The sequence below is a fragment of the Gossypium raimondii genome, chromosome 1 (genome assembly GCF_025698545.1).
Source record: "Gossypium raimondii isolate GPD5lz chromosome 1, ASM2569854v1, whole genome shotgun sequence".
NCBI classification, from domain to species: domain Eukaryota; kingdom Viridiplantae; phylum Streptophyta; class Magnoliopsida; order Malvales; family Malvaceae; genus Gossypium; species Gossypium raimondii.
Genome location: NC_068565.1, coordinates 5976192 through 6000270, shown reverse-complemented (window position 1 = coordinate 6000270; position 24079 = coordinate 5976192). Strand labels below are relative to the sequence as shown.

General features: G+C 31.0%; 2 protein-coding genes across 2 annotated transcripts; both read right to left on the bottom strand.

Moving 5' to 3' along the window:
• Window positions 1-1325: 1325 nt before the first annotated feature.
• Window positions 1326-3528, bottom strand: LOC105778977 (serine carboxypeptidase-like 44). The gene is made up of 10 exons (XM_012602733.2): window positions 3295-3528; window positions 3106-3210; window positions 2911-3003; window positions 2741-2833; window positions 2567-2652; window positions 2189-2488; window positions 1977-2110; window positions 1784-1882; window positions 1582-1696; window positions 1326-1463 (listed from the first exon to the last, which is right to left on the bottom strand). The coding sequence occupies exons 1-10, from the start codon at window positions 3521-3523 to the stop codon at window positions 1326-1328; spliced, it is 1392 nt and encodes a 463-aa protein (XP_012458187.1). The 5' UTR covers window positions 3524-3528.
• Window positions 3529-6027: 2499 nt separating this feature from the next.
• LOC105778937 (protein DETOXIFICATION 18) lies at window positions 6028-10071 on the bottom strand. Its single transcript, XM_012602699.2, has 7 exons — window positions 9570-10071; window positions 8550-9094; window positions 8097-8183; window positions 7719-7775; window positions 6735-6973; window positions 6492-6610; window positions 6028-6282 (listed from the first exon to the last, which is right to left on the bottom strand). Exons 1-7 carry the CDS (start codon window positions 9843-9845, stop codon window positions 6151-6153), a joined length of 1455 nt encoding a protein of 484 aa, XP_012458153.1. The 5' UTR covers window positions 9846-10071; the 3' UTR covers window positions 6028-6150.
• Window positions 10072-24079: the final 14008 nt, after the last annotated feature.

The following is a 24079-nucleotide window of genomic DNA, read 5'->3' as shown; positions in this document are numbered from 1 at the left end:
ATAACAAGGATGCCCAAGTCGCCTATGCCATAGCTCAAACACTTCATCACCAGAAGAAGAGACTCCCGACTGTGCTGTATATGATGCAGCTGTGTTACCAACAGGATCGACATTCTTTGATGTGCCCGGATGCTGAGTGTCTGAAAGGTTAAACTGATATAACCCATTATGTATGTGCCCCACCAGTAATATGGCCCCTGTCTTGATGTCCTTCACAAAACAATGAAGAGGATGAAATTCAAAATACACGGAGTTGTCAGTAGCAAATTGAGCAACAGACATTAGATTCTTGCATATTTGAGGGACATGAAGTACATTCTTCAAGTGAAACACTCTGCTGGAGCGAACAAAAGAGGAGGAACCAGTATTATCTACTGGTACAGACAGACTGTTTCCTATAAACAATTTTTGTTTACCAGTATTATCGTGTTTAGGAAACTGATGAATTTTGCACGAAGAAGCATAACCAGGATCAGGAGAAGAAGAAGCTACAGGTATTGCCGTGTGAACAGACGGATGACCACCATCGTTACCGAAAACTGCATCTGTATCCATAGTCAAAGAAAAAAATTATTATGGCTCTGATACCATATTAAGAAACACTTTGAATCATAGAAAACAACAATACAAGGCTACTGGAAAGATTGTTAATTCTTCATGCCTTTACAGAACATAAACCCTACTATTTATAATACATTTATTAACAACCGTAACTACCATCCTTAACTACTAACTATCATAACTACCTGCATACCCTAATAGGGTGGAAGGCTAATGGTCTCATTGAAGAGTTGGCTCAGATTGAAGCTAGGAGATTGAGAGCTTAGATCGAAGATTGATTTTATGTATTGTGACGTTGATGGAGCTTTTCATGATAGTGTCATTTGGAAGACTGCCGGAGTGTTCTTTTGTTCTATTTTATTGATTCGGGTGCTTCTTTTACTTGCCCTTTCTTATGTTAATTATGCTCATTCAGGTTAATTACGGCTTTGTGTTGAGGATGATTTTGCTATGATATGCTGTTTATAGGAGGGGGATTAAGTGCTTAATTTATTTTTATTGAAAATTTTGATATTTCAAGTTTCGTACATGCATTTTTTTTTAAATTTATTTTGATTTAAGGTTAAAAAGGACATTATAAATAATTGTGCTAAGTAAATATACACGAATATTTCAAATTTTCATTATAAATTATTGATGTACAAAAATTTATAAAAATAAAAAATACCTTAAGGCTATTATGATATATGGCTACATATAAAACTACAAAGAACACAAAAACCAGATAGGCTTATGAATAGTAAATCGGACACACAATGAGAGATTTAATCTGATTGCTCAACTACATGATTTTCGAAGATATATAAAGATTGAGATGGTTTAGACAATGGCACATGATGATTTGCTCCTTTTACAGACATGAAAGTCAACAAATCTCCGAACTTGTACAGCCGTCCTCCTTCCTGCAGTTTAACCATTAATCATCATTAGATTTAAATCATATTTGTTAGAAATAATAATAATTAAATTTGATAAATAAATAAAAAATTTTAAAAAAGGGGATAAAAACCAATTAATGACCTTGTTTTCACTATTCCAAGCTTCATCTTTGGTCAAAGTAAAGTTCATTTCGCTGGCTAACTTTTTAACATGTCGTAAGGTTCCAATCATAGGCACTGCTCCATCATCTTCTCCACTGTAAAAAAGTTAGCCACAAATTTTCACCACTGTAAGTAAATTTCTATTAAATTAAACATAGTTCATGTCGAAAGCATAGCCCAACCTGAATATGGTAATAGGAACAGAATGTTCGAGAATTTCCTTCAATATCGGAAGCATGTCAACATGTTGGTCAGCTATGCTGTAATTGAGACCACTATTCCTACATTAAAACACAAATTACCGTAAAAATTGCTTAGCATTGTGACCTTTTATACAATTTCACAAATATAGAGAGATTTATGAATGTAGCTTACTGGAAGCATCCCGAGTATTTATACCCCAAGTGGGTTCGATTTCCATGAAAAGCTTGTTGAACTTCCGGCATGCCAAAATAGAAATCTACTCTATTAGGAATGCACATATCTATTCCACCAACAACCATGGTAATCTGTGACACGAATTCAATCAAAGCTTCATCGAAATTATTCATATAAGCATTTTATAACATTAAGATCTGGATTTGTACCTCTTTTCCGGCGATTAGATCTTCAATTCTTCCGTCACACGGGTTACGAACGATATCAAATCGCATTTTATTAGCTTCTCTAACTGAACTTACGTTAAAAGCAGTCATTAGGGCTTTATTCATGACATGTTCGCATGATTCAGACCATTCTGGGGAATCGTTGGAATAGTTGTCCTCATCTGTTTCATTGCATTGCTTCAAGATTTTATGGTACATTTTATGAGAAATCATCCCTTTTGATGCATACAATTCATATTGTGCAATAACGTCTAGCTTATACCGAAGAACGGGACTTCCCAACTGTTATTAAACATTCGAAACCAATAAATATAAAATCGTTAGGAAAAGTAATAAAGAAAAGGATTGTGTTTTACTTACTGCCAATCCTTTAAGGTTAAACCTTGTACTCTTTGTTTCATTGTTGAAATGCAGTAAACTGTTAGCCAAGAGAGTTACGAAGTGTCCTGAGAAAATAATAAATTTCCTAAATATGTATATGGTCTTTAATTGAGGTTGGTCCATACTTGTTTCAATTAAGTACATTGAACGAACCTGCATAACTTATTCCACAAATATATAAATCTCTAAACTTGAAAATCGGATACTTTTCGAACCATTTCACAAAGAATGTAAGTAGGTCTTTATCTGTAAGAGAAAGAAATTTTAGAATTTAATATAGAAAATAAGAAAATTAATATCGAGTAATTTCAATATGATCTTACTTGTGCTAAAATCTCCAGTTTGATAATCACTGCTTGTATTTGAGTACGACCATCCAGATCCAATAGGCGTATCAATAAACAGCATATTTGACACTAAAATTTGTACACCAAAATTTTAAATAAAGTCAACAAAATGGAATAATACTATATAATTTTAAATAAGGTCAGGCAATTTTCAAAGGAAAAAAAGTCAACCTTTGTTCCATGCATATGGATTTATCTTGAGGGCGTGAGCATTGTTTGTAGTAGTGAAAGGACCAATACCAACAAAGCTATCTGCAACTGAACTGCAGCCTGGTCCTGAACACATCATCAATTTTCGATTCAATCGATTTGTAAATTTTTCTTTTGACCAAGGAAAAAGAAAATTGAAAGGAAGCTAACCTCCGGTTAACCAAATGGTGAGGGGTAGATCCAACGGGTCCTTCTCGGCTTCAACGAAATAATAGAAAAGACTTCTGCCAGCATCTGGGTCAATATCAATATACCCAGAAAATTGCCTGAATTCAATTTCAGGTTGTCCGGGCAATGTTATTTGATCATACAGATGGTATCCAAGAATACCACCAAATAAGAAAGCATAAAGGCTGTTAAAGAATGCCCCGATCCCCATTTACAATTTGATAGAAACCTTAGAATACTACAAGAGAAGTTTGATTGTTTTGATGGATTGAGTTACGATTATGCAGTGAATTTATATGGTGTAATTTAGATTTTAGCTGCTTCTTTTTTGGTTTAATTCAACAAAATATTGTTGGAACGATGCTTATAGACAGGCAAATTTAAAGTTAGGATAGCTTATTTAAGTGTTAATTAATTAATTTTGTTAGAACAACAATCTATTTGTTGTAAATGACGAACAAAAATTGTTGTGCAACTTGGTTTTTTTTTTTTAATTTACGATTTAGCTTCTAAAGTATACTTATTTTTTATTTTGGTTTTTATTTTTTTGTCCTAATTTAATACTTAAAGTATCAATTTCCTCTATTTTTATCGATTTTATAAAGAGCGTTTAAAAAGTTGTTTGACAATTTTAGCCAATGAAAAGTGTCACATAGCATGTTTTGGCAAACGAAAAAATTACCACGTGTCAATTTAGTTTTTTTAAAATAAAACAATAAATAGTTAAACAATTATAATTTGTTGGAATAGGTATATTCCTATTCTAGCTGCAAATTAACTTGTTCATCGGCGCTACTAAAATTAATCATATATAGTCTATTTAGTCTAAATCTAATCCTTAATTTTCTATTTTAAAACAAATCAAGATTATCAAATTAATACAACTTGGTAGCCAGACAAGCAGATTAAATAGGTACAAGACTGATAAATAATTAGCAAAGATCGAAACAATCGAAGAGAAACTAAATTAATTAACTAAGAAACAGGATTCATCATTGTTCCAAGAAAATAGAGTTCAGTTCATAATGAGTTGAGAAAACCACACAAAAAGAGATTCAAAACAAACTTGCATCAATAAAAGTAAAAAAAAATAAGCTAGAGGGAAAATAGTTGAAGAATTTATGTCGAGTGCTCCAAATCTATTTTTCTTCTCGTCTTTGTAAGCTTGAAGTTTCCCTTAATAGGAGAGATGTGTGCTTTAGCCTCCAAATAATTTCTTGTTCTTTTTCATTTTTTTTTCTCTTAAATCTCGTCACTCTTTATTTTATGATTTATATTTGCGCCATTCCACCGCACACAAAAATTACAGTGGAGTAAATTACTTACTATCAATTTTTTTGAATTTTTTTGCTCTATACTCCAAGTTTTCCAAAACAAAACAATTCATTAAGGCATCTAAAGTTTATATTTGAAGCATAGTATAAGAGTTGTTATTTATTTAAGTTTTATGTATTGATTAGATAAATCATTATTATTATTGGAAAGAAAATTTATTTTAACTTTTAAACTCTAAATTTGCCTTCAATGAAAAAGATAAAAAGTATTTTAAATTATTATTTTCAAACTATTAAAGAAAGAAAAATGAGTTATTTACTTAAAATTCACAACCAAATAAATCAATAAAATGAGATATCATGTTATTTGAAAACATGTTTTATTCTATTATCTTAGTTGGAGGAGTAATTTCTTTAGAGTTACAATCAAAATGCGTTGATTTTTTAATATTAAATTTTGTTAAGGGGAGGTTGACTTCTTTTAGAGAAGTCTTTGAAGTGTTATTTGTTGAGAGCCAACAAACTCTTCAACTAGTTGGTATTATCCCCAATCAATATTTTGTCTCTTGATTCTGCGAAGAGCTTGGGTGCTTGAGGCAGGATTCGACAGAGGAATAACACATTATCGGATCATACCACGCACAGGGCACAGCCACCTTCCAAAGGGAACTGAGCATTTGAGCCTAGTATGGTTTAAACACATGCCCTTAAATAACATCAATGGACAAGTATGCTACCACTTAACAGCGATCATTTCTCTCAAAAGAGTTAGTCTCTCCTTAAGAAATTTATTGTTTGACTTTTTAAATTGTTTCAGTTCCCCTTTTTTTATCTTTATAATTTCTTTTAGAACTTTTAAGATTTCTTGGATTTTTAAAGATTTTTAGAATTTGTCATAATTTCTTTATAATTTTAAATAATTCATACTTAGCTTTAATTCTAATAACTTTTATAGAAACTTCCTCATCTACCACATCATCATTTTCTACATCTAACACTTGATGAGCCTTTAAAAATTTCAATGACAAAGTTAATTTAATGGTTTAATTTATTGCTATTTTCTATTAACACCTCAAGTATAGTTTTCAAGTTTAATTAACTTTTAATTATTTTAAGAGATTTTTTAAAACATTTAAGTTTTTAAAATTAATATTTTTTATAAACTTAGGTCAAGAGTAATATAGAATCATTGATCTGCTTTGACAATCTTATCTTTTTAAAGTCTCGTGGTGAATTGGATAAATACTCTCTTATGTATCTAGATGTTAGTTGTAATATTGTTGTACTCCTGTTGTTCTTGAAAGAGTTGGTAGTTTGAATGTCTTTCTTGAAATATTTCTTCGACGTTTAACATCCTTGGAGTTAATCAAGTTTGTAATTTGTTGTTTCTAGCTATAGATTCTTTAATTTATTCATTCTCTATATTGTGTGCAAATGATGATTGGATTCCAATTGGTCGGCTAGGATGTATGTCAACTATCACATTGTTGTGTGAGATTCCATCATCCAAATATTATTAAGAAAATGCATATGAATTTACCAATAGTACATGCCTTTATACCAATTAAACAAAAATTCTGGTTTCCCTATCCACATCTTCTGAAATCTCAATATTAATCCATTTTCTACTCAAAGTTATAAGGAGGAGCGCACCAGCTTGGCAGGACAGACCACATATTAAGCCTATCCACAAACCCTGAATAAAAATAAACCATAAATTAATAGCCAATTAAGGACTTTCACATGTACTCAGTTTTAGATCAATAGTAAGTACAAATGTAGAAAACTAAAAAGACAAGATTCTGGAGATTTATCTCTTTCCTTATATAAAATAATCCTTTTAATATCTTCATGAACTGATATCTAATTAACTCGTAACACTAATTTAATTAGAGATTGTATTACCTTAGCATAAAGCTTGAACTTAAATCCAAGGAGGCATGCAAGTGGCATTCCAATGAAATAGAAAGTCCCCATGTTAACCCACATCGCCAATAGCTGCCAACCACTTCCTCTAGCCACCCCTGCAACGTTTTTATATAAACGAAAACTAATCACCATCTTTGGACTTCAAAAACTCGAATATATTATCTCAAAATTTAATAAAATTGAAATAAGATGACAAAATCTAAGATACAACTATAATACCTGATAAGACGCCTTGAAAGGAATCGATTGTTATGGAGATCAAAAGAAGGGGTGTCATTGACGCAAACTGGTTTATAATTGAAGGGCTGTTACTAAAGAAAGCAGCCCAAATGTTATGACCAAATGCCAAAGCGAGGACAACTGCAAGTGCTTGAAGGATTGAAAGCCTGAGGGTGACACCCATCGCGTTCTTCGCCCGAATTGGATGCCCAGCTCCTAGCTCATTTGAAACTCTTGTGCTGTGCGTCATATAATTTAATTTTTTTTAAACAAAAAGGGTCAAATTTTATAAAAGGTCCCTGTACTATGTGTTGTTTACAGATTTAGTCCCTCTACTATAACTGTAGTCCTCTGCTTTTGGAAACGAGTGTTTCAGTCACTGATGCTAACTTTTCTTTATTAATTACCTCAAATGATATGACATGCCTTATTTTTTAAAAAGCTTGTAATGATGTGATATTTTTTTAAAAATGTGTAATATTTATCTAATTATAAAAAAGAAAACAAGTGAAAGTGCTTGGGAGTCCTTTATTATTTATTATGAAATAGATTAATTTAGTCCTTATGCTATTAAAAGGAATAAAATAATATTAAATTTTAATAGAATTAATATTTACTACTTAAAATATATATCATTTATTATTTAACAGAATTAAAATTTTAAAATTTTATGGGTCTACAAATAAAATATTTTATTTTAAAATTGAAGGACTAATTAATTCATTTAATGATAAAGGGACTAATTTGATCCGATTTGTATAATGGAGGGACCTCTCAAGTACTTTCACCTAAGTAAGTATATATCACATCATTACACATATATATATATAAAGCCCATCAAATTATTTAACGAAATTAATGAAAAAAAAGTTCAGCTCAATACTAAAATTATAAATTCGGCGAAAATACATAAAAACAAGGGACCTTTAGACAGTTTTGCCCAAAAAAAATGAATATCAATATTGGAAAGACTAATTAACTTACCTTGCTGCAGCACTAAGGCCATAAGTAATCATGTAGGCAATTGCTTCTGTATTCACACTTTCCAAAAAATAGAAAGAAAAAAAAAAGGTTTCCACCATGTCAAAAGCTTCAAAAATTCTAAAATAAGATGAAGGAAGATTGCATCAAACATTCAATATGATATTTTATTTTTTATTAAACCCATCTATTCCATCAACCCATCATTGAAATTCACTGGCAAACAAGTTGACCAATTTGATATTTTGATACAGAAATTTATCTCAATGACATATTTTGCTGAATTTTTTTCAGAGTAGTTGATAGAATGAATGAGAATTAAAACATGTTTGGACAGAATTTGCATTTGGTAGATTGTATAATAGAATATTAAAAGCTTACCACATAGCAATCAATGAGGTATTTACTTCCGAATTAGGCATCAACCCTGCAAGCAGCACAAGAAGCTCGAAAGCCCAGTATTCCAAACTGGCCAAGAAAAAAAAATCAATTTAGCAAGGTTTCAATTTCACATTTGATTCCTCTACATTTATCAAATTAAAATTAATCATTAAGATTATGGTTTTGTTGCACAAATTTTGGATTTAATCTATAATATCAGTTAGTCTAAATAATTAGTATTTTAACTATGCTGATTAAAATACTTTTTGTGCTTGAAAAGGTGTTTTTATTTAAAAAATCCATGTAGGATTTAATCAGAATAATTAATCGTATTAATTATTTGGACTAAATGATGATATTATAAAATTAGAGAATGAAATTATCAACTCAATCACAAATTTAAACATAGTAGAGGGACCAAAACCAGAATTTGACCAAGTTAAACTAGCTCACCAAACCATTGCTGCAGAAGGGAGGGCCAACTTCAAGTTTGTAGGAACGTGACGAAACGATTCGAACGATAATCCATCCCATGTTTGCTTAAATTCCTCAGCGAAAAACACATAAACCGATAACAAAAGGAACGAAATCCACAGCGAAATCGAAGCAGCTAACGGAGCTCCTTTGAAACCCATTTCAGTGCAATAGACCAAAGCGTAGGCAATGCCCAAATGAATGCCCATCGGAAGAACCGAGAACCAAACCAGCGGCATCAAAATGCTTTGGGTCTGAAGAAACCTGAGAATGTTTTGAACGAAACCGTACGCGAATAAACCCGGGATGAGGTACTTAATGTAGAGTGCAGCGGCTGCTGAAATCTGGGCATCTTGTTGAAGCAAAATAAGGATTGGCTCGGTGTAGAACCATAAGATCGATATGATGATCGAGAAAAAGCAAGAGATTATGCAGGATGATTGGAGATAAATTCCTAACGTTCTGTAAAGTTTTGCACCAAATCCTTGACCGCAAAGTGTTTCTAGAGCTCCACTTAGCCCCGTCTGAAACCATTATGGAAGAAGATCAAATTTTTAATTTGTAAGTTAATGGAGTAAATGGACTCTGAAACAAAGTTGATCAAATTAAGATGATTTTTTTTCTATAAATTAAGATGCAAAAATTGAAATTTTCAAAGGAGTTTGTAAAATGATTTTTTTATTTTTTTTAAATGAGTAAATTAGTTTTTCTTTTTTAAATTCATTCATTTCTATTAAAAATTGATCATATACACTTAGAACGAGGTACACTGGTATACCTGAATGTTTAAAACTAACTATAACCTCTTCCCAATCTATAAATAGTAGGATAATACGTTTCGGCGTAATTAAGCCCATTTCTCCGACTCCATTTTCTAACTAATAGTTACTTTTAATTTACTAATATTGGGATTTGTTAATATAATAAACCTGAGAATACTGGTTTTGAAATAAAATCATAACATGAAATTTGAAATGAAATAGAATCGAACTTAATTACCATGAAAGCCAAGCCAGTGACAGTGGCCCAAGAATTAGCAAGCGTAGCAGCAGCAAGCTGAAGCTCCCCAAGGTGACCAGCGAACATGACTGAGACCATAGTTATGGACAAGAACGAAACACTAGAAACAATCATGGGAAGCGAGAACACCACTTGGTTCTTAGCCTCTTCCATGTCCAAAACACGCTTCCGCTGTTGATCATCATCGTCGTCATGGTGATTAACCTCCGACAAGAGGGATTCAGCTGACGCGAAATAACTTTCCTTTGGTGACATCTCTACGATCTTCTTCTTGGATAGCTCTATGATGGGGTAAAAATGAAAGAAAGAAAATGGTGTTAAGTTGGATAGTGGCTCTTTTAATTATGATGTATAGTTTCTTTTTTATGAAATACAGTTGAAGAATGAAATGGGAATGCATTAAGTGATTCACGTGATGATGCAACCATTTCAAGACATGGAAGACATGGAAGGAAGGGGGAGAAGACTACTGGTAAAACGAAAATATTAGGAGTATACCATTAATAAATAGGGGTGTATAAAGTAAAAATTAATGGTGCATTCGCTCTCCACCTGCCACTTCACAGTGAGGTGAAAATTTAATGTTATAAATGGAAAGATCAAGAACATAGCATATAAATTCCATTTTTTTTAAATTAAAATAATTTAATTTAATGAAATTCAAATACAAAATAGTTTTAATTAAAAAGATAATCTTGTTTGAAATTTCTGGCATATAAACCCATTTTATATCACTATTATTTTGGCAGATTTCAAAATGGTATTTTTGCTCTTTTAAGAAATTTTGAATTTATTATGCAAAGAAGCAGGATAACCTGCCACATTAACACCGTACTATTTACAGTATTTTTCAATATGGAATCAAATATCAATATTGGTAATAAGATTTAAGGAAAGTAAAATTGATTTAATTTAAAAATTTTGAAAAAGAAATTGAATTTTGAATTAATTGAATTGAGTTATTCGATTTTTTTCGAGTTAATTTGAATAAGTAATTCAATTTCGAGTTGAATTTTACAATTGAATAATAGATTGGTGTAGATACCCTTTAGTCTCTGTCAATTTTGAAATTGAGCAAATTGATCTCTCTCAAAAGATAAAATTCAAAATATTTATAAAAATTTCAAAATTTATATTTTTTAAAAAATTATAAAAATCTAAAGAATAAATAAATAAAGTTAAAATTTTATAAATTTTCTAAAATAATAATTTTGGGACCAAAATTAATTAATTAATGATTCAAGATTATCATGCTAAAGTATCTTTTTTCCTATTTTGTTTTGAAAAGTTTTAAAATATATATGATTTCAAATTTATGTATTATAAGATAGAATTAGTTATACTGTAATAAGGTTTTAATTTGACATGTTTAATTTTTAATTTAACTCGAACAATTTCACTCAATTTGACTTGTCACACTCGACTCGATTTGAAAAATTCAAATAGAGTTAGAATGATAAAATAAGACTCATCAACTCAATTAATTTGAAATTTTTGACTCGATTCTACCGAATGCTCGCCCCTACTAAGTTCCGTTGAAATAGGAAAAGAAACAAATAATTTAAAACTAACCTAGCTTGTTTATGGAGATTATAAGTTCCCATGTTTACTAATCATATTTATTGTAATCCTCGCCCGTTCTGGTTAGATTTATACAAGAGTTAATTAAATTTGATTAGATTTATCTCACAATTTAAAATATAAATTTATGATTTCAAGATTCAAGTTTTAAGATGAACCCAAACTCATTCGATTCCTTTTTCTTCCAATTTCATAATATCTTATTCTTTTTTATTTACATATGTTAGGTGGTTTATTTCATATTAAAACTATGTTGTAAAATTTTAAAATTATGTCAAATTACTTAAATTTACAAATATAAATAAAGTAAATTACGTAAAATTATTAAAACAGGCCCTAATCACCTTCCTCTTGTCCAATCACGATTTCTTTAGTAGGCACCACCTCACCAACCATAAGCTTTATGGAGGGGTATATCTATAGCATGTGGAACTTTCTGAATTTCTTTGACTTTAACTTAAAAAAATGTAAAACATGAGCTTTTATCAAATTTATGTCAAATCGTTTATCTAAAAAGCTACTTTGCATAACATAAAAGATAAGGGCAAGGGTACCATCTACCCATCATTCTTTCTAGGAGGATTTTTTTTTTCTTTCAAAAACAAAGAATTTACTTAAATAAAAAAAGTTAGGTTGCTTTTAGATATGGTGTAAATAAACACAACATTTGATGACCTGTTTGTGAACTGTTCATATAACATTCGTTTATTAAACTAAATAGATGAGTATGAACAAAATTTTTATGTCCGTTTAATCAACAAACAAACACGAATAGAGGTATGTCCGGTTCGTTTATGTTCACGAACAAGCTCATTTATTTATTAATAATATTTTCTTATAAAAATTCCATTTGTATATATTAATAAAATTATCTTGATTTGTATTTTTTTTCATTTATAATATAATTATTAATATTTATATTTGATTGTTTTATATCTAAACATTATATCTGTGTGTATTTATTGTTTGCTTGTTTGTTTATTATTTATTAACATTGTTCGTGAACATATTTAATTATATGTTCATGAACATATTCAATTAAGTTAAATGAACATGTTCGTAAACATTAAATAAATGAACATGAACAAAAATTTGAAATTCTTAACACAAACTGAACATGAGCAGAGGTTTGTTTGTTCATGTTCGGTTCATTTACAGTCCTACTTTTAGATGGGCATTGGTCCTGGTGTAGTGACATTTTTTACTATAGTAACTAATTTTATTGTTACTGTTGTTTTTAATCTTATCTAGGGGCGTAACCAGAAAATTTTTTTAGGGGAGATCGAAACTAAATTATAATTTTTACGATAATAAAATTATAGTTTTACCATTTTAATAGCTTATATTTTTATAATTTTAAAAAGATTAAATTAAACTTTTATATTTTGAGAGAGAACCAAAATGTAATTTTACCTTTACTAATACTTAAATGAAAAAATAATAATTTTAAGGCACGATAATTTGCCAGCCCCTAATTTTAATATTTTAAATTTTTTTGAAAATATTTTAATATTTTTAAAAAGAGCATATGTGGACTTTTAAATCTTGTTTATAGAATTAAAATTTTCAATCATAAAACATCAAATAGTTTTCATTAGATACAAATTAATGAATATTTAGGTGCGAACCCTTAGTAGAGACCTTTTGATTATTATTCTATGGTCTAATTTCAGTTTTGTCCCTCTCAAATTTTAAATTTAATTTTATACTTTTTTTTCTTCCTCCTCCTGTCCAAATTAATTACAAACATTTTTTGTTTTAAATTTTAAATGAATGGTCCAATTTCAATTTTGGTCTCTATAATCTGTTCAAATTTTAAATTTAATTTTTATACATTAATTTTATTTCAACTTTATAATATCATAGTTAGTCTAAATACTTCATCTGGATTAAAATGTTGATATACACATGTCCAACGTTTACCTTCTTTTTCTTTTCTTTTTTTTTTTGAGATTATATAATAATGGTCAAATTTTAGTTTCGTTCCTATATTATGCTCAAATTTTAAATTTACTCTCTATACTTTAATTTTTACATAATTTGGTACCTCAACTTTTATAATGTCATTGTTAGTCTAAATACTTCATTCGATTAAAATGTTGATGTACACATATCTAAATACATAGCCTCTTACTCTCTTTTTTAAAGATTATATAGCAATGGCCAATTTTCAATTTTAGCTCCTATACTACGCTCAAATTTGAAATTTAATTTTTATACTTTAGTTTTTGACATAATTTAGTAGTCCTGTAACACCCCTAAAATCGTTATGTTATAAAAGTAGTATTAAGTGAGAATCATGCAAAATGGATTCCTCGATATAGTAAAATAAGGAATATAATTGATAAAAGAGAAGTTTGATGGATGCCAAACACTACACCAAAACAGGTCTTTAGCGGCGTTTTTTAGGCCTTTAGCGGTGCTTTTTAACGCCACTAAATGTATTTGCGGCGCTTCCACAAGCGCCGCAAAAAAGGCCGTTAACGAAAACGTCGCAAACGTTTGCAGCGTTTACAAACAAAAACGCCGCTAAAGAACATGTTCTTTAGCAGCGTTTTTTTACAAAAACGCCACTATTTTAGGGATTTTTTTATATTAAATTTTTCATTTTTTCAGCCCTCCTGTAGCAACAAATCAAAAGCAACCAGATCTAAACCAGCCAAAAGCAATAAATTTATATAATATTTCAAAGTAAACGAATAAAATAATATTAATATCAATAAATAAAAGTGAATTCATATTACTTTTGCAAAAATGTTAAATGTTAAAATGATAAAAATATTTATGCCATACACTATGACGGTGGAAGTTGCGACTGAAACATCTTCATCATAATCTGAAGCTGCTGCTAGAGTTCGTCGTACTTTTTGCTTTGCTCTGCTTCTCTCGCTGCAGCCTCCGCAACCGCTGCTTCCCTCGCTGCCGCCTCTTCTTTAAGTTGTAGCTGGAGTTCTTCATATTTCCTTTGAACCTCAACTGTGGTCGCTTGCATCTGAGCCATCTGGCCTTTAACCTTTGAACTTCAGCTTGAGCCTGACTCCCTGAAGCCATGTATTGGTGCGAGCTGGATCCAAAATATTGGGTTGGGCTAACAAAAGATCATTGAAATCGAACCCGACCATACCTTTCAAGACCCAAAACTTCAGTAATAATCCGGTTATCAATGTCTTCAAGATGAACAGAACTATCACTAGAAGCAATCGCTTCGTACTCCGCCTTTTTATCCTTTAGTTTTTCCTAATACATAAATCACATAGTTAGGAACGCAATATTATATATTAAAAAACATATGCAACATAACAATAGTCGCATTACAAGCAATGAATTAAACCATTAGAAAATAAACACTATAAATAACTAAAACAAGTCAAATCGTATTAAGTAAACGTACCATTATTTCAGCAGCTTCAAGAGTCATGGGAGATCCATCTTTCTTCCTATGTGTAATTTCAAAAAGTTGAAGGCATCCAACTTTTTGACCGGACGACAGTTCCTACAATATAGTAGTAAAAATATATTTAATAGAAATTTATACATATTTGACAATATTAAAAAATTAAAAATACCTCCGCCTCAGCTACACATGCAAAACTTCTCGACCCGGCTGTGTGGGTGAATTTTTGTTTCTGCCTGCTGCTTTTTCCAACTTGTTCACGATCCTACGTTATGCAATTTTTAGTACGTAAATAGAAAATACTGTAAACCAAAATAATTACAATAGTTTAGAAGTACGTCATACATCGCCTTTCTTCGAATGCCAAAATCTAACCGCATCTTCCCATTGGTACCTCAACATACCCGGCGGGACATTTTGCAATTTCTCATCGAGGGTTGTTTTTGTCTTATAATAATTTTTCTTCAAAGTACTTTTATTGTCTCTCCATCTTTTTCCCAATGCCTTCTTTACATAAGCATTTGAGACCTCTAAAGCAAACCTCGCCTACAAAAAACAAAAAACACAAGTTAATAAAGTAAATATAAATGAAACTACTTCCCAAGCATTACAGATAACATTAACATTTTGTGTTACCTTAATATTATCGAGGGCTTGGTTTTTGTTACTATCGGGCATTTGATGCCATGACTCATAGTTGATAGGCAACATATTCGGATTTCGTACTAAAATGCCCATGTATCCTGCTAAAAGTCGAGCTTCTGATCCAACAGGCTGATCAAAACTATTTCGTCCAACTTTGACACGCTCGACTGGATATAACTCGTATAACTCTCTAAGTAGCGTACGTCCTCGACCTCTACGCGTCCCACCATTTTCAGCTACAAATGGTATATTATAATATAAGAATTTGAAAAATAAATCAACTATAAGTCAACACGCATGTAAATTAAATGTAAAATTACTTTGAACTTCTGTCGGATCCTCAACTGTAATCAGAACATTCGAAGATCCAATTGCTGTCTGTTGTTCAGTACTATTTGTTTCTGTCGAGTTTGGATCATTTTGAACAATGCTTCCCCTTAGAATTTTTCTTCTAGGCATTTTATCTGCAATACACATAAAATAGTTCACAACTTAATAACTAATTACAACAATAACAGCACATATAAAATAGCTGAAATATATAATAAGACCAAGATTTAAATTATGATATTACATATAATTAAACAATCGTAAAATCTTAGTACATCATTATTCGTAAATATCATCGGTATCCTGACGAACCCATTGAAATTGTGCACTAGTACTAGGGATATTATCGTTTAAGTTTTGTTCTAGAAAGGGCAAAGTTTCTGATCTGTCGTCGATGTTATCTCTACTTCCACTGCCCATGTCAAACAAGTCTCTAGGGATTTTACGGAGCACAACGTACCAACCCTCATCAGTTGGATCTTTTGAGTAAAAAACTTGTTTGACTTAAGATGAGAATACATACGGTTCATCTATCAGTTGTTGTCCTGTGTGAATCAATCGGTCAAAGTTCACCATTGTAAAACCTAATTGATCTTGCTTAATTCCACGAGCTGTATTAACATCGGCCTAATCACCTCGAAATAAGACAACCTTCCATTTGCCGTAGTAATCCAACTCAATTATGTCAATAAGATGTCCGAAATATTCCACATTTCCCTCGACAGGATTATTGTCCCTAGCACTAGCATAACTTGTAATTGCAGAATTGACAACTATTCCACAATTTTGCGTTCTCCTCAACCTCTCACGATATTTTGTATGAAATCTGAATCCGTTGATGAGGAACGCACTATATCTTTTAATTACTCGATTTGGACCTTGGGAAAGCCATTTAACTTCGTTGTTTACGTTCTTCCCACTCCAAACCTATTGAATGGAAAGTAAACTGAGTAATTAAAAATGTTATGAGAAAGCATTATTATTTGTAAGCGGAAGCTCCAATTGCATACCGTTTGGCTTAACCATTCATAAAAAGATTCTGTAAACAACTTATTGATATATCGATGTTGTGTTCTTCGGAAGCGCGAATGAGATCTCAATATTTGTTTGTACTCACTATGTTAAAAAAATGTTCACTTTCTTAGAAGATAAACAATTTTTAGTTTGATAAATATTTATAAAATTTGTAGAACTTACTTCCGTAAAGGTTCCAATGATTCGTGGTGAAACAGAACATATCGATGTGCTTGTACCCACGATAAATGATCTAATTCTGCAATTTCAACTTTGCCGATTGGTTCTCCAAAACTTTGGAACAAATAAGTATCGGCTAAGTTATAGTCCGTGAGTCCAGCATTCCTATTTGGTCTGTTCAACATTGTTTCGACATCTTTCAAATATCTTGAGCGGAAGGTCATACATTCCTCTGCCAAGTAGCCTTTAGTAATCGATCCTTCTGGATATCGCTTGTTGCGGCAGTAAGACTTTAATTTGGATAGGAACCTAAACACAATATACAATATTATCAAACGTTGTAACTAAAGGCATAGAGGTGAATGAAGGAAAAATTAAAAATTTTAATTAACACATTTCTATGGGATACATCCATCGATAGAAAATGGGTCCGCCAAGAATTGCTTCCTGCGGGAGATGGATTATCAAGTGAACCATAATGGTGAAGAAGGAATGTGGGAAGATTTTCTCCATGCTGCATAAAGTCAAAGCGGCTCGATCCTGTACCTTCTGAAGTTCTTGAACATCCAAAACTTTGCCACAAATGGCTTTCATTATGTTGGATAGTTCAATGATACAAGACGTCACCTTCTTCGGCATACAACATCGTAGAGCAATTGGCAGTAAATCTTGCATCAAGATGTGATAGTCATGTGATTTTAGTGAATATAATCTTCGATCTTTAACACTAACACATAGAGATATATTTGATGCATACGCATCTGGAACCTTCATATCCTTCAGCACCATACAAAACAGTTCTTTCTCCGTCTTGGACATTGAGAAAATAGAAGGCGGCAACCGATATTTCCCATTCGGAAGTGGATTGGGATGAAGATCAGGCCGAATTCCCATTTGGACTAAATTAAGTAGACTCTGAAGATTGTCTTTTGATTTTCCGTCGACATTCAAAATTGTACCCACAATGTTCTCACAGACATTTTTCTCAATGTGCATAACATCAAGATTGTGTCGTAAAAGGTAATGCTCCCAATAAGGCAACTCAAAAAAAATACTTCTTTTTTTCCACAAGTCCGCCTCATTAGGATCGTCCTCTTCGTCGGAGTCTTCATCAGCTTCATCATTTGATCTTCTGTTTCTTTGCGTGTTTGGCTGTTGGTTCATCTTCCCATAAATGAAATTCATATCTTCCAACATCAACAAGATTTCAGAGCCACCGTGCGGGAAGGAGCTTCTAATCGCTCGGTCTTGATCAAATCTGTAACTCAAATCTAAATCTATGATTTTCCGATAACCACCGACGATGCCCTATGTAAGAAAACTTCTTCCCATTGTACAACCATTGCGAACATGTTTGTGCAGCACAACAAGGACATGCATAACGACCCTTGGTACTCCAACTGGATAAATTGGCATAAGCCGGAAAGTCATTAATGGTCCACATCAAATCCGCACGTAAATTAAAGTTCTCCTTCCTCAGCACATCGTATGTCTCGACATCAGCCCATAATTGTTTTAACTCTTCAATAAGTGGCTGTAAATAAATATCGATATCATTCCAGGGCCCTTTCTCACCAGGGATAATCATAGATAAGATAAGGGAAGATTGCTTCATGCAAATCCACGGAGGCAGATTTTAAAGAACAAACACTACTGGCCAAGTACTGTACACAGTGCTCATGATCTTGAAAGGATTAAATCCATCAGATGCTAGCCCAAGCCTCACACTCCTAAGATCGCTTGCAAAGCCTGGAAATTTATTGTCAAATGATTTCCAAGCTAAAGAATCTGCTGGATGCCTTAATAATCCATCATCGGTTCGTCCATCATGGTGCCACGTCATAGACTCCGCTGTCTTCGACGACATGAAAAGCCTTTGAAGTCTCGGTATCAACAGAAAATACCGTAAAATCTTGACTGGCTTCTTTCTCGATTGTGCATCATTTTCATCGTCCTTCTCATCTTTTGTGTTTCTACTAACCCAACGGGATTGGCCGCATACATGACATCACTGTTGGTTTTTTCGATCGCCCCAATACAACATACAGTCATTTGGGCAACTATGGATTTTGTTGTACCCAAGGCCTAAATCTTTTATCATTTTCTTCATATCTTTGCATGACTGAGGGATTTTTGCAAACGAAAATATTTCTCTTAAAAACTCTAACAGCATTGTCAACGAGTTCCCGGTCCACCCTCCCAAACATTTTAACTAAAAAAGGCGAACACAAAAAGACATTTTTGAAAATTTTGATCCTTCATACAATTCTTCGTTCATGTCATTAAATAGCGCGTAGAACTTCGCCGCTTCTTCATTCGGCTCTTCATGAGGTACACTACTTCCCGGTTCGGTAAAAGCATTTCTCCCAATATTACAATCATCAGAAGGCACAAAGTCCGCTGGGAACGACTGGACACCATGATTGTGCATATTAAATGCATCCCGCAACATACCTTCCATGTCATCCCCTCTATCAGACTGATGGTAAACAGTACCAGAATAAGATACATCCATCGTTGAAGAGGAAGTACTAGGCGGGCATTCTCCATGAAATAACCATTGTTTATAACCCCGAACAAACCCATCAACAATTAGATGCTCGTATACAACCTCACGATAATGCCAGTTTATGTTGACACACTTCTTACAGGGGCAAAGAATCATGTTCTCTTGGCTTGCATATTGAAATGCAAAATTTAGAAAACACTGTACTCCATTTCGATAATCGTTGCTAACCCTTGACAAATTCATCCAAGACCGGTCTATTTCTTAATTCTTGAAGTCTGACGTTGACAATAATTTGCACGGGTAAGTTAAAACGCCAGTTATAACCATAAATGAATTACGGAAATTTGTGATATGATATATTTTTATGTATTATGTAAGTTATGTAAGTTATGTATTATGTATTATGTAAGTACTGTAAGTAATGTAAGTTATGTAAGAAAGTTATTATGTAAGTTGTGTATAACATTAATTATGTGAGTCGTGTATAATGTAAGTTAAGAAGGTTATGTATAATGTAAGTTATGTAAGTAATTTAATTTATGTAAGTTATGTAATTTATTTAATTTATGTCAGGTTTCTATATATGTTTATATATTATGTATTATGTTATTATGAATTATGTAATGTATTATCGATTATATATAAGTTATGAAAGTTATTATGTCGTTATACAAGTTTATATATAAGTTATGTATTATGTTATTATGTATTATGTAATTTATTATGTTATTATATATACGTTATGGAAGTTATTATGTAAGTTATGCAAGCTTATATACCAATTACGCATTGTGTTATTATGTATTAAGTAAGCAAATGATTGTCAAAGAGTTATGTATGCTGTAAAATTATTTATAAGTTATCGTATGATTGTTAAATTGGAGTTATTTTGGTTATGTATATTAAAACAATATATATCTTATAGAAATAAAATATTTAAAATTTTAAAAATATATAATTATTTACAAAACGTGTAAAATTGATACTTATAAATTTTATTAATAATAAATCTAGAACACTTTTTAGAAAACTTATAAATTTAATACTACTAAATTTTTATACTAATAAATTTAGAATAATTATTTACAAAACTTATAAATTTAGAAAACTTATATAGAAAATAAAACAATACTTATAATTATTGGTTTTAATAGAAAATTTAAATGTTAGTATTATGTCAAAATTTAAATACAGTGTTACATGTCCATATTAATATATGTAATATGTAAAAAGAATATAAATTATCGTATTTATGATATATATATTTCCGTCCAAATTTTTTGCGTTACTTGCACAAATGATTGCGTTTTTGCACGAACATATTACATATTCCTTTCTAAGTTGCTGCTGGAAAATATTAACATGGAAAATAAAACCTAACACATGAGGTACATCTTGCGATTTAAGCAAACTCTAAACGGATGATTATGAATCACTTACAAACCATAAATCGAAAGTTTAAAACGGAATTACTAGTTTACAAACCACAAAATGAAATCAGAACCCAACATTATATTCTAACACACATTATTAAATTAATAAATAGTCGAGTAAGTAATCGAGAAAAACATATGAAAATAGACAATTAAGTAAAATATTAAAATCATATTAGAGGTTGGATTTAATCCATATGAAAATTAAGATAAAAAAACCATCATAATCACTCAAAACAATAATTCAAAATTATGCTTCCATGCTGGCCTAATTTTGAAATTGAACATGTTAAATCAACACAATGGGATACAATACCATAGCAACATAGTATGGATGGATTACAATTTAAAACAAGAATAGGTAGTAAATCATAACACCGATTCTAGAATGAATATATATTTTCATTCGCAAATTAAACTATACTTAGAGAGAAATGGGTATTATCTTTACTAATGTATCACTTTGATATTATCTCATTTCGTCACTTATATATATATATATATATATATATATATATATATGTATATATATATATGTATAAGAAGGTAAATGACAGTTCCCAATCCAATGTACTTTATATAGATATTCCAACAGTACATTAAGAAAATGGATGAAACACAAGTATAACAAACAAACAGAAACTGTTGTACATGGAACACTACTGTTTCATCATACTAAATAACAACATGGCCTAAAAAAATTTAACAATATATATCCAATTCATTACCTGGGAATGTAATCGGCTGCATCACATTTAACAGAACAATTTTATAAATTATTAAAGTAAACCCTAAAGTAGACATCAAAATTTCATACTAAAAAAATAGCACCAAATTATTTCACCGAAACCAACAGAGAAGAAATGGAATATTGACATTTAGTCCAACCCATTTAACCCGTTACACTGATAATGAAAGCATCTCAAATAAAAAAACCATGAGTTCTGTACCTTCAGCAGGATGAAGAAAAGTGAAACCGTTGAAGACCGATGAAACCAATGAAACCGTTCACACCAGATCTAAACAATCGAAGCAGTAATGTACCTCCAGGAAGATGAACGAAACAGTCGAAGACCGAAAGCCCTAAACACGAAAAATACAATTTTTTAAATTCCAGTATCCCCAAACAATAAAAAAGCAAAATAAAAGTAAAAAATAAGACAAAACCCAATGTATAAAGACCACAATCAAACATTCGAACCTTAAATGATGTTCCTCCACGTTCTCCCTCCTCTTTGCCGCAAATAATGTTAAATGATTTCAACAAATACGATGTAATGACCCTTTTTAATGGTTTTTTTTTGCTAGGAATCGAAACTTAATAACAGAAGTGTGAAAGAGATGAAGAAAGGATGAGGGGAAATCGGAAAGGATGAGGGGAAATCGCAGAAAGACTTAGGGATTTAGCTGAAAAGGGATTTGGGGCTGGCTGCGGGGGTATACCCCAAATCTGATATCCCCTCAAAACGACACCATTTTAATTAATTTTTTTTATGGCGCTTAAAAAAAATGCCACTAATATTACGGGTTTGTGGCGCGTTGAGCAAAAACGCCACTGAACCTTAAACGCGTCAGTGAAAAGGCCACGTGTCGTTCAATAATTAATTACCGTTTGCGGCATTTTAGTTAAAAACGCCACTAAATATTCACCTTATTTTTAACCATTTTGAATTTTAATTGATTTTTAAATTAGTTAAATGTTTGGGCATTCTTTTAAATTGAAACATTAATATGAAATTATTAATTTTTTTCAATACTATTATTTTAAAATATGGCACAGATTTAATACATGTTTTTCAATTATACATATTTAATAAATATTCAAATTTATAAATACTCTTAATTTAAATACTATCAATATTGAAATTGATAAATAAGTTTATGCGTTTTATCGAAAACGCCAAGAAGGAATATAGTTAAAGCGAGCAAGCCGTTTTGCAAATTTATTTCTGGCGTTTCTAAAATAAACGCCGCTAAAGCCTACCTATTAAATCGTTTTGAGTGAAAACGCCACTAATTACTCAATTTTAATAATATTTTATATGTCTATATTTATAACTATTTCTTCTTTTAATGGATTTTAAAATTGGATAAATGTTATGACATTTTTTAAATTGATGCATTAATATGAAATTATTAATTTCATTTCAATTAAAATAGTTTAAAATTATGACTCAAATTTAACATATTCTTTTTTTGTACAAATTTAAAAAAAAATCCATTTTATATATGTAAGTATATATGTATGATTTAAATACTATCAACATTCCAATTTATAAATTATTGACACCATTCCAATAATGTCTTACAATTTTAATTTTATGCTCTCAGTTATGGAAATCTTGATAACGTACGCTACCTCGTACACAATATTAAACTGTTTCATCATACATGATATCGTGCCATGCATATATATATGTTTCTCTAAACCATGTCGGTTCTGAACCTAATAATGACATAATAAGAAGTAAAAAACATGGTATTCGAATTTTTTTTCACTTTTGTATCAAAATAGTAAAAAACCCTACAACCGCCACAACATTAAACCCTAAACTGTAAATCATACAAACCCTAAATCTGAAACGCAATAATCAACATCATAACCCATAAATAATTAACGCTAAATCATAAACCATAAACATGAAGCCCTAAAACATTAAATTTCATTATCTTATAAGCCGGAAATTGCCTAACCTGATATTAACACTGAAATGTAAACTCTAAACCTTGAACACAAATCCCCAAGCTGTAAACCTAAACTCTAAACCCATATCGTCAAAACTGTAATCCTAAAATAATAAACATTGTGTAACGAACCCTAAAACCCCAAACCACATACAATTATTTATAAATATTAATACGGAAATAGCAATATATTATTTCTTTTTTGCGGCGCTTTTTCAAAAACGCCGCTAATACCACTAGATCCAATCAAAAGCGGTGTCGTTTTGTCGTCGTATTACAGACATATTTGCGGCGTTTTATCAGAAAGCGCCAGTAAAGGAATATAGTGAAAGCGAACAAGCCGTTTTGCAAATTTATTTGCGCGTTTTAAAAGAAACGCCGCTAAAGTTTACTTTATTGGCGTTTTGTGTTAAAACGCCACTAGTTATTCAATTTTAATAATATTTTATATGTCTATATTTATAACTATTTCTTTTTTAGTGGATTTTCAAATTGGATAAATGTTATGACATTATTTTAAATTGATGCATTAATATGAAATTATTAATTTCATTTCAATTAAAATAGTTTAAAATTATGACACAGATCTAACATTTTTTTGTACAAATCTTAAAAAAATTACATTTTATATATGTAAGTATATATGTATTATTTAACTACTATAGGCATTCCAATTTATAAATTATTGACACTATTCCAATAATGTCTTACAATTTTA

Excerpts from the sequence above, each read along its gene's own strand:
- LOC105778937 (XM_012602699.2), bottom strand. The coding sequence starts at position 9,845 with ATGTCACCAAAGGAAAGTTATTTCGCGTCAGCTGAATCCCTCTTGTCG. Across the intron at positions 8,184-8,549 it reads CCTTCTGCAGCAATGGTTTG|TTTGGAATACTGGGCTTTCG; the intron begins GTGAGCTAGTTT and ends TTTCTTGGCCAG. Across the intron at positions 6,974-7,718 it reads GGCCTTAGTGCTGCAGCAAG|CACAAGAGTTTCAAATGAGC; the intron begins GTAAGTTAATTA and ends TATGACGCACAG.
- LOC105778977 (XM_012602733.2), bottom strand. The coding sequence starts at position 3,523 with ATGGGGATCGGGGCATTCTTTAACAGCCTTTATGCTTTCTTATTTGGT. Across the intron at positions 2,653-2,740 it reads TTGTGGAATAAGTTATGCAG|GACACTTCGTAACTCTCTTG; the intron begins GTTCGTTCAATG and ends TTATTTTCTCAG. Across the intron at positions 2,489-2,566 it reads TTAACCTTAAAGGATTGGCA|TTGGGAAGTCCCGTTCTTCG; the intron begins GTAAGTAAAACA and ends GTTTAATAACAG.